The sequence below is a fragment of the Prionailurus viverrinus genome, unplaced genomic scaffold, assembly GCF_022837055.1.
Source record: "Prionailurus viverrinus isolate Anna unplaced genomic scaffold, UM_Priviv_1.0 scaffold_53, whole genome shotgun sequence".
Taxonomy (NCBI): Eukaryota; Metazoa; Chordata; class Mammalia; order Carnivora; family Felidae; genus Prionailurus; species Prionailurus viverrinus.
This window is the reverse complement of record NW_025927616.1, coordinates 2,256,354-2,270,000: the sequence shown is the minus strand read 5'-3', so window position 1 is coordinate 2,270,000 and position 13,647 is coordinate 2,256,354. Positions and strand designations below refer to the sequence as shown.

At 60.2% G+C, this 13,647-nt stretch overlaps 1 protein-coding gene across 2 annotated transcripts in view; it reads left to right on the top strand.

Moving 5' to 3' along the window:
* PARP1 (poly(ADP-ribose) polymerase 1) overlaps positions 1–13,647 on the top strand; it is a 38,936-nt gene that overhangs the window by 15,769 nt on the left and 9,520 nt on the right. For both annotated transcript variants that reach the window (XM_047848124.1, XM_047848123.1), the window contains exons 5-13: positions 636–735; positions 2,600–2,716; positions 3,144–3,320; positions 6,126–6,270; positions 6,862–7,002; positions 9,097–9,339; positions 9,485–9,553; positions 9,773–9,905; positions 11,549–11,744. In XM_047848124.1, coding sequence (XP_047704080.1) covers positions 636–735; positions 2,600–2,716; positions 3,144–3,320; positions 6,126–6,270; positions 6,862–7,002; positions 9,097–9,339; positions 9,485–9,553; positions 9,773–9,905; positions 11,549–11,744 — 1,321 coding nt within the window. The remainder of the gene's footprint in view (positions 1–635; positions 736–2,599; positions 2,717–3,143; positions 3,321–6,125; positions 6,271–6,861; positions 7,003–9,096; positions 9,340–9,484; positions 9,554–9,772; positions 9,906–11,548; positions 11,745–13,647) is intronic.

Here is a 13,647-nt window from a genome sequence, read left to right as displayed (position 1 = left end):
TATCCCCTGCTTCATAGATGACAGAAAGTGCAAGGCTTTGAACTCAGGTCTGGGACAGCTGAAACTTAGCCACTGGGACTGCTCTGTTTTAGGGGGCTGATGGCGACCCCCTGTGCCTCCTTCAAGTCCGGTGACTGGTGACCAGCCACGATGGACCAGTTAGCGGTGCCGAGACCCCATTTGGGGTTTGAATGGCAGTGCAGTCCCACCTCTGAGAACAACCTGATGGCCTTAGGAGCAGCCCTAAGGCTCAGCCCCTGGCACAAGGGATTCATCTTTCTGCAGTCCCTGCCCCTTGGCCATCTGGCCCGTCGGTCCCTGCCAGAACTTGCCAGGCTGCTTCGTTTGTGCCAAGAGACACCTGGGTTTTCGACATCAGATGGGGCCTGAGCCCTGGGTCCTTTACCAGCTGTTCCCAGGCCCTGGGGTACTTGCAGCAGCAGAGTTCACCGTAAGGTGCATGAGGCCAGTTGCCAGTACCCCCCGGGCCTCCTGCGAGCGCCCGAGGGCAGTGAGTGAGCTGTGCTGTGATCGCGGCCGGCACGTGGCGTTACAGGGACGTGGAGGTCCCGCGTCCCCCGAGTCGCTCGGTTCCAGGGCTCTGATGGCTCTCTTTCGTCCCGTGTCTCTTTCAGAAAGAGGAAAGGCGACGAGGTGGATGGGATGGATGAAGTGGCCAAGAAGAAATCTAAAAAGGAAAAGGACAAAGATAGTAAGCTCGAGAAGGCCCTCAAGGTGAGCTCCGAGCCGGGCGCCCGCACTCATCATTCTCCATTCTCTTCCCTCGTTCCAGGGATATGTGCGTCCCGCTTCACGAGACCGCCAGGATTCCGCCACCCCTCACAGTTGTTAACAGCACGGCTTCCCCCCGGGGTCTCTTCCCTCCCCGCGCGGGACACAGCGCTGTGCGCACTGGACCCGGGGCCGCTGGCGAACGTTGCGGGTCGAGTGCCCGGCCCGGACAAGTGGCTGGAAGAGACACTCGCTCCCTGTTTCTTGAGTGAACACCTCTTGTTTACGAGAGGGGTAGAAGGCGTGCCGTGAAAGGGGCAGGAACCACCTGTTAACTCCGTCGCCGTTGGCAGATTTAGCTCTGTGTTGATTATGCGTGTGTTGAATCAGAGTAAAAATTATTGATGAGAAAATGCTGGGTGTTCGGGAAAACCAGGGGGAACTGTCAGTCCCGTTGTGGGAACGTGATTTCCATGAGCTGTCCGCTCAGCTCTGCTCCGCGCGTTTTTCCGTCCTGCCGGTGCGAGAAAGATTAGAAGCGGCGTCTGATCTGGTTCCAGCCGCTTGATGAAAATCACCGGTTCGGTGCGATTGTCGATCGGTGAAACGATGTCTGTCGTGTGTGCATCCGGACACGGTAGAGTTGGTTTTATTTCGCATTTGCCCCCAGTGGGTTTGGCGTTTTCTTGAGTGCAGTCAGAGGGAAATCCGAATGTTCCCCAGCAGCCCCAGCCTCCGTGTCCTGGGCCAAGGAGGTGACGCAGTTCCTGCTTCCTCTGATGACGCTCATGCCCTCGTGTCCGTGGCTGGAGACACCGTGTGTGTGGGAACACTTTGCTCGTTGAATTAAAATCTTCCGGGGCGCCTGGGTGGCGCAGTCGGTTAAGCGTCCGACTTCAGCCAGGTCACGATCTCGCGGTCCGGGAGTTCGAGCCCCGCGTCAGGCTCTGGGCTGATGGCTCGGAGCCTGGAGCCTGTTTCCGATTCTGTGTCTCCCTCTCTCTCTACCCCTCCCCCGTTCATGCTCTGTCTCTCTCTGTCCCAAAAAAAATAAATAAACATTGAAAAATATATATATATATATATATATATATAAAAAAAAAAAAATCTTCCTCGCTTGGGGGGGCGCCTGGCTGGCTCGGGAGAGCATGTGATCTCAGGGTCGTGAGTTTGAGCCCCGCGTTGGATGGAGAGATTGCTTAAAGATAAAATCTTAAAAGGGGGGAGAAAAAGACAGTTAAAGTTCTCACTTGGTGCAGAGAGCGTCCCCATGGGGCGGGAGGGGCCGGCATTTTCACCTCTGGTTTGCAGGGGTGCGGTCTGCGGCCAAGAGGTGAACAGTTTGCCCGTGGCCCTAGCAGGGAGGAGGCTCGCCCCGAGCGCCCTGATGTAGGGAGGCTGGTGCCATCCTGGGCAGGGTGGTGGTGAGGATAAGCGAGATGTGGAGCGTAGGCACTGCGTGAATACGGCCCCTGAGACTGAAAACTCCATCTCCCGAGCGTAGGTCTGTTCTGTGCGATCCGCTCGCCATCAAGGTGAGCGGGGGTGCTCGTCCCTACTCACCTCCGGGTGGGAGAACACCCACCCCCGTCGTCCCTGAGGCGTGAGTGTCGGGGCGGGGGGTGAGCCTGCCGCGCCCCGGCTCTTCCCCAAGGGAGTCGGTCCACGGGGGGCTGGTTCCAGGGACGGCTCCGGGTAGAAGCGGGATTCTCGGAGCGGGGCCGGGGCACTCCCCTGTTGCTGACGCCAGCTTGGAGGTGCGGCTCCGCTGATGCGCCAGGACGCCGCCGAGACCGAGCAAGGTGGGGGCCCCCGGTTGGGTCTCTGGACGGAGCCGGTCGCTCAGCCGCCTGGCTTTCGTCCGCAGGCCCAGAACGAGCTGATCTGGAACATCAAGGATGAGCTAAAGAAAGCGTGTTCGACAAATGACTTAAAAGAGCTGCTCATCTTCAACAAGCAGCAAGTGCCCTCCGGGGAGTCGGCGGTGAGCTGCCCTCTGCTGAGTGACCTCGGGGCAGCGGGGGGGGGGGGGGGGGGGGGGTGTGTGGCCACCGTCCACATGGCCACCGTTTCCAGGGCTGTGAAGACTTCTATACGTCACTCCGCATCTAGGGTTTTGGGGAGACTGGAGTGGGCCGTGTGTCTGTCTGCCTTGTGCATTCACACCACACACTTTGGCCCAGGTGCCCGGGGCCTCCAGGTGTTGGGGGAGTGGAGCCGCTTCGTTTCCCCTGGTTTCCCCGCTGGCTCTGGGGACGCCCTGGCCCTCCCTTTACTCCTCAGCCACCCAGGGGCGGGGACTGCGGCATGTCACGTGGACACAGCAGTCCGAGCTCTGCTGGGAGCCCGGGTGGTGGGGGGGGGGGGGGGGGGCGAGCCCTCCTCTCTGACCCGCTTCTTGCCGGCTTCAGATCTTGGACCGAGTGGCCGACGGCATGGTGTTCGGGGCCCTCCTTCCCTGCGAGGAATGCTCGGGCCAGCTGGTCTTCAAGAGCGACGCCTACTACTGTACCGGGGACGTCACTGCCTGGACCAAGTGTATGGTCAAGACACAGACACCCAGCCGGAAGGAGTGGGTGACGCCAAAGGTAAGGGGGGTGGTTCCAGGAGCTTAGCCAGAAAAACAGCCTCACCCCCGTCTGGGCTTGTCCACACCACGCGTCCCCACGACTGGAGTACAGCGTTCCCCAGGCTCCCTCACGGCGAGGTGGTCCTCGCGGTCTGAACGCAAGATGGCATTGTCAGGTCCATACGTTTGCAGACTCCCAAGTCTTCTAACGGGAGGACAGTTCTGTCCGATAGTGTGAAACCCTCCTGCCAAGATACCTGCCGATGCGGTGCTGCCTCTGTGCTGGGCGCTGTTCTGGACACGGCTGGGGGGGGGGGGGGGGATGGCAGATGCGTGGACGAGAGTTCCTTTTCCCGAGGCCACGTTCTTGTCTTAGTGCTGGGGGGGGGGGGGGGGTTGGGTCCAGAGTTCAAGTATCTCCTCTCGGTCTTGGTTGGTTGTTTGTTTTAATGGAGCTGCATGTCCTCGATGCAAAAAACTCACCTGGGGCCCTCGGCTGGGACTCCCTATACCCGCAGACCCGCGCGAGGTGGCGCCCGGCCGCTGGGGCAGAGCAGTGGCGCCGCCTCTGCCGGGGACTGGGCTTCGAGCCAGGTCGGCTCATCTCGCTGCTGTGCGCACAGAGGCCCGTGGGTGGACTCCGGAACCGTCCCCCGCACCCACGGCCCCCCGAGCGCCGCTCACCCCTCCCCTGCCGTGGTTACAGCCCCGCCCCGCCCCACTCTGTCCTGTGTACTCGCTCTCGAATGATTGCTCGAAATCAACTCTGACCTCATCGTTTCTTGCACCCTTAAAACCTTCCGGTGATTCCACAGGTCACGTGAAGCATTTTCCCGGTTTTTCTGAGTGTGCAAGTACTGCACACCCGCCTGTGGTCTTCGTGTTCCTTTTGCTGTCTTTGAGGAAACAATAAGGCCGTAAGGACAGGAACTAGTTTGTGCTTTATATGCCAATTGCGCGGCATTTGTGTATTTCTTTTAAGTTTATTTAATTCGGGAGAGACAGAGACCCCTTGAGTGGAGGAGGGGCAGAGAGAGAGAATCCCAGGCAGACTCCACACTGTCAGCACAGAGCCGCTGCAGGACCTGAACTTGGAGCCGTGAGGTCACGACCGGAGCCAAAATCCAGTGTCTTACTCTTAACTAAAAATCCAGTGTCTTACTCTTAACTAACGGAGGCGCCCCTCTGTCTCTATTTTTGGAGGGTTAGTTTTCGAAGCCACCTGCACGTGTAAGACGTGTTTTCAGGCCGACGGTACCTGCCGCCTGTGCGGAGTCACAGAGTCACGGAGCCGAGTGAGACCGCAGCCCGAGGGCCGCGGCCAGAGTCGAGGGCACCTCCGTAGCTCGGCCCTCCGGGCCACCCGCCTGGCTCCGTGGGCCTTCTGCGGCCTCTCCGCTGCCCTTGTCCCCCTCGAGTACCGTTCCCCCCGCCCCCGCACACACACGCGCTTCCACGAAGTCTTCAGCCCCCGGCAGTAGGGAACCGAGCACGCCACGTTCCCCGAGCCCCACAGCGCGCCGGCCACGAGGCTTTGCGTGCGCCCTGCTTTCTCGGCCCTGGCTGCCTAAGCGGGTCACCGCCTCCGAGGAGCCCGCCCTCCCAGAGCTCCTGTGTGGGTCACGTTGGCCTCGGTGGTAGAGCTCAGCTCCTGTGTTAAAGTTCCCCTTCAGGCATCTGGCCCAGTCAAGACCGACCTTCTTGCTCGGCGGGAGAAACGGTCTTGAGAACGTCGCTGTGAGACGTGGCATGCCGGGTGCCCAGTGTGTGGGAGGCGGTCTGCGTCCTCTCTTGTCCGCGGGCGTTCACTGAACCCGGGGGTAGGTAGCAGGGACGGGCCTTGAGCGAGTGACGCAGGAGCACGGCCGCTGTAAGTCGCCCGGGATGGAGACGGACCTTGCTTGGGACAGGATCCGTGGGGACACCGTCATCGGGCTCTCTGTGGCCACGGTCCCTTCTCTTGTTTTTTAGTATGTATTTTGAGAGAGTGCGCGGGGGAGGGGCACAGAGAGAGTCCCAAGCAGGCTCCGTACTGTCAGCTCGGTGCCCGACTCAGAGCTCGATACCGCGAACCGTGAGATTGATCATGACCTGAGCCAACGTCAAAAGTCCGATGCTCAACCCCCTGAGCCCCCCCTCCCCGGGTGCCCCGGCCTCGTTCCTTCCTAGGAAGGGAGAGGAATTGCCTGATTTCCTCTCGGGAAGTAATCTCTTTCCCAGTGTGGACAGTCCCCATAGGCTTTCCGTCGGGAGAGGGGCATGTGACCCTTGAGGGGCCACTTGAGGGTGAGGCTCCAGCAGTGGGCCCCCCCACCACATGGTCAGCTGATGGGGGAGGGGTTCGTGTTTCGTGTTTTATTTAAGGAAACCGCTTACGGCGTCCACGTGGCAGCTTTATCATCCACGTGGAAGCGCCAGAAACCAGTGCCATATTTGCCATAACTGTGTACTTCGTGCCGGAAGCCTCACGGCTCCTAGGTCGCTCCTTGCTGCGAGAGGGGGAAAAAAAATTGCTTTGTTTAGACGAACCGAATCCCCTTTGTTCTGTCGGGTGGTTGTTTCAACGTTTATTTATTTTTGGGACAGAGAGAGACAGAGCATGAACGGGGGGAGGGGCAGAGAGAGAGGGAGACACAGAATCGGAAACAGGCTCCAGGCTCCGAGCCATCAGCCCAGAGCCCGACGTGGGGCTCGAACCCACGGACCGCGAGATCGTGACCTGGCTGATGTCGGACGCTTAACCGACTGTGCCACCCAGGCGCCCCTGTCGGGTGGTTGTTTCAAGGAAGAACCGGTTTCTTAGCTGAACCTTACGTGATTTCAGGAATTCCGAGAAATCTCTTATCTCAAAAAACTGAAGATCAAAAAACAGGACCGAATATTTCCACCCGAGACCGGAGCCCCGGCACCGGCACCCCCACCCTCTGCAGCCTCGGCGCCCACTGGCGTGAACAGCTCCGCCCCGTCAGGTACAGCCGGGGCAGCCTCGGGGAGGGTCCCCGGGTCCCCTGGGTGCCGTGCCGGCCTGCTCCCCTTCGCCCAAGGGGGACGCTCGGGAGGGGCGCCCTAGGGAGGGCCGGGCCAGCAACCCTGTTGGGGCTTCCCGTTCTGGGGTCCGTGCCGGATACCCGAAGCGTGGGAGGGTTACTTCCCTCGGTGTCGCGCGGGCCGAGCTTTGAGTGACCATCCTTGACGGGGCTGCTTCGTCCCATGGGGTTAATGAGTGTCGTGTAAGAAGCTGCGGTTTCAGACGTGAGGTGGGAAAAGCAGAAAAGTAGTTGGGGGCCCACGTGGTCCCACCGCCAGCCTCCTGGGCCCTTGTCCCCGCACAGCCTCGCCAGTCTGCCCGGGGGGGGGGGGGGGGGGGGGGGGGGGGGGGCAGTGTCCTGTGGCTGCCCCCCTTCCCTTGCCTTGTGTTCTATCCTCTGCTTCCCTGCCGGCCCTGGGCCTCTGCCTTCATGGACTCTGCCCTTGGGGGATGCTGACCAGAGGGGAGCCCGGGCTGTCCTGTCCCCCCCCCACCCCGGGACCTTGCCGCCTGACGACAGCATTCCTTCCAGATAAGCCGCTGTCCAACATGAAGATCTTGACTCTGGGGAAGCTGTCCCGGAACAAGGATGAGATGAAGGCCATGATCGAGAAACTCGGGGGAAAGCTGACGGGCACGGCCAGCAAGGCATCCCTGTGCATCAGCACCAAAAGTGAGTTCGATCCTGATGTGGGACGGGTGTGCACGCACCTCCTGAGGCTTTGGGAACGGTGGTGAGGTGGCGCGGGGAGCAGGGAGGGGTGAGGTGCAGGGCCGCATGGGGCACTCCGAGTTGGCTCTCTTTGCTCAGCACTGTTGTCGAGGTGCTTTGTGGAGGGAAGCCAGCCTGGGTACTTGGCGAAGCTGGCATGAGGTCGTGTGCATGTTTGCGGGCCTTCTGTCCCGGCTGTGGGCTGCCGGCTGCTCTTTGCCGGCCTGGGACCCTCCCCTGGGGGACTCTGATGGCCTCGGTGCAGCCCCGGCCGCTGTCGGCTCCTAGTAACGACCGCTCAGATAGGCTCGGATTTGAGAGCGAGGCTGGGACGGCACTGAACGACGGGGGCTGCCCCTCGAGAGCAGGAGAGGTTCTCGTCCGTCCACCGGCTGGAAGCCCGGGGAAATGGGGTGTCCTGAGTGAAAGAACGAGGTAAAGCCTCGGAAGTCTCGACGAAAGGGAGGTGAGCAATTCGCCTGGTCAGCGGTTCAAGATTAGGGTCTAAGGTGCTCGCTGAACTGGGAGAAGAGTGGGTGAAGAAGGGATAACGCTCGAAAGTACTGAACGGAAGTCACCGAACTGCAGGAGGCCATACCTGAACAGAAAAGTAGCTCGCGGGCTCGACGTCTGAGTCCGTGAAGCAGACAGGACCGTGGAGCTCAGAGCGGCGGAAAGAAAGGAAAACCAGGAAAGATGGCGTGAAGGACGGCAGAGTGGCATCAGAGGGACTCAGTGCGCATTAGAGGCTCCCAGAAGGAGACCGAGAGAAAGGGACAAAGATCTTTTTGTGAGTAGGCTTCTTGCCCAGCGCGGAGCCCAGTGTGGGGCTTGGATTCGAGAGCCGGACGCGTAACTGGCTAATTCGCCCAGATGCCCCGAAAGAGGGGGAAATCTTTCTCGAAGGAATAATGGCTGAAAACTTCTCCGATCAGGGGAAGGAAACCGACATCCAGACCAGAGGGTCCAGAGACGAACCCAGAGAGACCCACACCGAGACTCATTCTAGTTAACGTGGCAGAAGTTAAAGACAGGATGCTAGAAGCTTCCAGAAAGAGCATTTTGTGTGCAGGGGAGCCCCGTGGGATCCTCAGCTCCTACCCAGGGCAGTACAGACGCACGGGTTCCCTGTCGAAACCCGAGGGGTGTTTTTCACAGAAATGGAGCAGATGGTCCTAAAATTTGTGTGGAACCACCAAGGACCCCAGAGAGCCAGAGCAGTCTTGAGAGAAGGACGAAACTGGAGGCATCGCGCTCCTCGCTTTCCGGCTGTCCCGCGTGGTACGGAGCTGGAGGAAGCAAAACCATGCAGGGCCGGCCTGAAACCTCACAGAGGTCGGTCAGCGGAGCAGACCGGGGAGCCCAGCGGTAAACCTGGCGTAAAGGGTCGATTCACCTACAGCAGAGGAGCCGAGATGACCCAGCGGGAAAGCTGGATCCCTAGCTCGCCCCGCTCACAAAAATCTCCGAGTGGATTACAGATCCGGCTTCCCTCACCTCCGTCTTGTTCGATTGCCCGTCTTCTCCGCTTCTCTGTTCAAGTCGGGAGAAACGGCCGAAGCGTTAGCGGGACGCAGACGGCAGCGCGTTTTTACGGTGTCGTGAGGCCCGAGGCCATAAAAGTCTTCGAAGAAAACCCAGGCGGTGAGCTCGGGTCTTGACTCGGCCTTGGCGACGGTTCTCTCCCACCTGACACCAAACGCAGAAACGAACCAGCGGGACTAGTGGAACTAAAAGGCCCCTGTGCGTACGGGAAACCGGGACGGAATACGGGGGCCCCCGCAGAACAGGGGAAGTGACCCGAGTCCCGCGTGTGGCCCGGTGCGTGGCGGTGCGCTGGGTGATGCGCTGGGGGAGGGCGGCCCGGCAGAGGCGGGCTCGGGGTTCCTTGCCCGGTTGTGGCGCTGCCGACCGCGCAGCAGGCGGCCCCGGCCCCGAGCGCTAGGCGACGAGGACGGGGCCACGGTGCCCGTGTCGGAGGCTCGGGCTCCGTCGACCGTGGCGTCGTGCGTGTCCCCGCTGACGCCTCGGCTGTCTCTCCCCCGACTTGAACAGAGGAGGTGGAGAAGATGAGCAAGAAGATGGAGGAGGTGAGGGAAGCCGGCGTCCGCGTGGTGTCTGAGGACTTCCTCCAGGACGCATCCGCCTCCACCAGCAGCCTGCAGGATTTGCTCTTGGCCCACGTCCTGGCCCCCTGGGGGGCCGACGTGAAGGCGGAGCCCGTGGAGGCCGCGGCCCCCAAAGGGAAGTCGGGGGTCGCACTGCCCAAGAAGAGCAAGGGCCCCGCCAAGGAGGAAGGTGAGGCTTCCCCGGCCCCTGGGTGCCCTCGCCCCCATCCCCACCCCCACCCCTCGCCCCGCCCCGCCCTGCCCTGCCCTGCCCTGCCCCTGCCGCCTCCCAGGCACTTTTTATTCGTGCTTGAACCTGTATGTCCCTTTCCAAGGCGTCAACAAATCTGAGAAGAGAATGAAGTTAACCCTTAAAGGTGGCGCCGCCGTCGATCCCGATTCTGGTGAGCGTGAGCGAGCAGGCGGGAGGCCGGGAGGCCGGGCTGGGCCACGTGGCGCCTGGGCCCTCCTGTCTCCTCGGGCTCCCCCGGTCCTGAGGACACCTGTGTTTCACGGGGAGCCTCCTGAAGGCGGTGGGTGTGAACCCCACACCCGCAGACCCTCTTCTCCCCGCGCGCTTCAGCCCCTCGGAGAGAAAAGCAGGCGCCTCCCCTCCATGACAGGTCTGGAACATTCTGCGCACGTCCTGGAGAAAGGCGGGAAGGTGTTCAGCGCCACCCTCGGCCTGGTGGACGTCGTGAAGGGAACCAACTCGTATTACAAGCTGCAGCTGTTGGAGGACGACAAGGAAAGCAGGTGTGTCCCGGGGGCGGGACAGAGGCCCTGCGGGGCTGCGGAGCCAGCCTCCCCGCCGAGAGCGCTGGTGTGGCTGGGCCTTCGGTGGGAGGGAAGCCACCTTCGCCCCAGACGGCCCGGCCCCCCAGCGTCCGGCCCCCGACTTCGGGGCACGAGCTGGCACTGCATCTCCCAAGACTTCTCACAGCCCCCCAAAGATTCCCGAGTCCTGATCCCTTCACGTGCGCTTGAAGGCTTCTTGAAGCAGATGAGGTTGGGCAAGAACCGAACCCGCTCCCTTTTGTTTTTTTTCTCAAGGTTCATTTATTTTGAGAGAAAGAGCGGGTGCGCACAGGGGAGGGGCAGGGAGAGGCCCAGGCAGCGTCCTTGCTGTCCACGCAGAGCCTGACAAGGGGCTCGAACTCACGAACTGTGCGATCGCGACCCGAGCCGAAACCAAGGTTCGGACGTGCAACCGGCTGAGCCCCCAGGCGCCCCGCGAACTTCCTTGTATCGTGTTCCTTGAAACCCCTGGTTCCTCTCGGGGGTCAGCTTCACCGTCCTTGCTGGCACACGGACGCCGTTGACCCCCGGCGCTCCAGGGGGCCTGGAAGCTTTGCTGGTTGGGAGGCAGGCCCTGTGATCACAGCGACCCCGGGCCAGTTCAGCCAGCCCCTAGTGCATCTTGGCTGGCATCTGTCTGGCGGCCCGAGGGCTCGGCATCTCCCCGTCGTTCCCGCTTTCCTCAGAGCGCTCACCCACCAAGTGAATCCCAAAGTGACCCTGAGAGAGACCAGTGGGCTCCTTAGATTTTCTGAAGAGATGAGCCCCACGTCACGTGGCTTCCCACCTCCCCTGGTGGACGTGTTTTTCTGGTGGCCCAGATTCACTGGGGCTCACAGTGAAGGGGCCACGTGGGCTGTTGGGTCGGGACGGCTTTTCAGGACAGCTCAGTATAGCGCCTCCCAAGCGTTTCCAGGGAAAGAAACGGAGCAGAGGATGAATTTCTCTGCCTTTGGGCCACAGCCCAGAAAACTGCCAGGAAGCCCCAAGTTTTCTTTGAATTCTTTGGTTTTACTTTGAAAGCGCATACAAATCTGGCGTTTGGGGTTCTGATTACGTCTTTGTATGTCGTGAAGTAAAAGTTAGGTCACGTGTTCTTTCCCCTGAGGATAGTTAAGTCCCCCAGAGGTAAGCGGCGCACCTAGGGGACCCAGTGCGTGTACCCCGGTTGACGTGGAAACGGAGAGGGGTGGTCAGGTCTGCAGGCTCGGCCGGCTTGCCCCCGTCATCCCCACGTGCCGTCCCATCCGAGCCCAGCGGTCCCAGTGTCTTCGGGCGCGTCGGCAGCGGTTGCATCTGTCGAGCCGCAGGACTCCCCGACAAAGCTTGTTGTGTTTCTCTGAGGAGCAAAACCGGGCATTTTATGTAAAAGTTGGTAAAGCCCGGGGCTTGCTCCACAAGCTTGGCTGCCAGATGCAAGTGTTTAAACTTCTAATTCTCAGTTGCATACAACATAAAGGTGCTCTGTTGTAATAGTTCCCTTTACTTCTCCGTGTTGTTTTGCGCCCAAGCAGGACGGACGGCAGGGAAGGGGAGACCCCTGAGTGTGAGTGGCTGACCCACAGGTCTGTCTGATTCCCCCACCCCCACCCCCGCCCCAGGTACTGGATATTCAGGTCCTGGGGCCGCGTGGGCACCGTGATTGGCAGCAACAAGCTGGAGCAGGTGCCGTCCAAGGACGGTGCCATCGAGCACTTTATGAAATTATACGAGGAGAAGACCGGCAACGCCTGGCAGGCCAAAACCTTCACGAAGTTTCCCAAAAAGTTCTACCCTCTGGAGATCGACTACGGCCAGGTAATTGCGGAAGGTCCGGCGCCGTCTGGTTGTAGCGAGAGGGAGGGACGCCCCGGGCGGGTGGCATCGTCACTGGGGAGTGCTGCTGGACGCTCAGAGTGAACACCGGCCCTTCCCAAACGATCAAGAGGGGGGAGCGCTCCCCAACGGAACGACGCGGCCAGCGTCACGTGGAGAGCAGAACCACACGAAGTCGTCGCCAGGAAACGCCAAAAGCCTTACGAGCGTGAGCGCAGCACGCTTACCGGCGCGGAGGGCTTGTGCGGCACCCCGTGTGTGGGACCAGCCCCCAGGAACGGGAGGTCGGGGCAGCGCGCGCAGACGGGCGGACCGCAGAGGAATCGGACGGGTCGGGGCATGCGGTCGAGTTAGTAGACACAGAAGAAGCATCTGCTAAAACCTAGCAGCCGTTCACAGGTGAAATGCACGCCCTCGAGGGTGAGGTGGAGCTTAGGTGAGGACCGTGTGCCGCGCCGTGGAGATTGCGGGTGTGGCTTCTGTCGCGTGACCTGGCTTAGGTTCCAGGTAGAGTTAAAGTGACAGTGACTTGGGCTCTGCTGGGTCATGGTTTGGGCCCCACGTTATCTCCTGACGGTTTCTGTCGTGTGTTGGTAGCTCACCTGTTCGGTCACCGGAGAGTCTTCCGTTGTGCCTTGCTGGGTAGTTTGTGGACATCTGGACCTTCGTTCTGGCAAAATGCCTTACCCTGTTTTTTATGCAGAAATCTGTTACGCTTGACCCTTGGCCAGCGTGGGGGTCGGGGGGCACAGCGCAGTCTGCCAGTGCGGTCACGGATCCACGTGAAGTTTGTTTGTGTTTATTTTGAGAGAGAGAGAGAACCTGCCCTCGCGCGCGGGGGACGGGTAGAGGGGGGAGACAATCCCAAGCAGGCTCCGCTCTGTCAGCGCACGCAGAGCCCAGCATGGGTCCGAACCCACGAACTGTGAGACCGTGACCCGAGCTGAGATCAGGCGTCAGACACTTGACCGGCTTGACCACCCAGGCACCCCAAGGGTCAGCTGCACTTTTAAAGGAAAGACGTTTCTTTTCACAGAAGGAAAGATTTATGGATAAGTAGAGATTTTGATTCCCAGCCTTCGAGGCCTGAAGTGTCTCAGATGGGAGCTCTCTAGCTTAGAGAGTGCCGTGAGCTCTCACCATTAAAAATAGAATTTATCGAAGCCTGGCAGGCTCCGTCTGTGGGGCATGTGACTCTTGGGGTTATGAGTTCGAGCCTCACGTTGAGTGTGGAGATTACAATCAAATATCTTTATTAGAATTAAACTGGTGTGTCGCGTTGAGGTTGAGATCGCAGAGATCGTCTGGCTCGGCAGTGCCCCCTACTGGTTAATTTTCCTGGTTTCAAAAATACATTTTAGAAATTTTTGAGAATGACGAAGATACAAAAAAAATCACGATCGCCCAGAATTAAGTGCAGTTAAGATCACGGTGTATGTCTTCCGTGCTCCCCTCCCTCCACGGGCACTTGTCCCCACCAGAAAATTGGAGCCTTGCCTTGCCAGCTGTGCTGAGACCACCCGCTCCTTCCCTGGACAGACCTGGAGCGTTTCCCCGCTGTCCAGGTGTGCGACCACATCGTACCTGTCTCAGTAGCTGCGTTTTGTTTGTTTCATTTAGAGAGAAAGGGAAGGTCGCATGGGGGAAGGGGGGAGGGGGGCAGGGAGAGCAAGCGGGGGAGGACAAAGAGAGAGAGGGGATCCCAAGAGAGAGAATCCCAAGCAGGCTCCAGGCTGGCAGCGTAGAGCCCAGTGTGGGGCTCGATCCCACGACCTTGAGATCATGACCTGAGCAGAGATCAAGAGTCAGACGCTTCACCGACTGAGCCACCCAGGCACACTGCCCCGCCCCAGTAGCGACATTTTAAAAAGCAAAAAGAAACTGT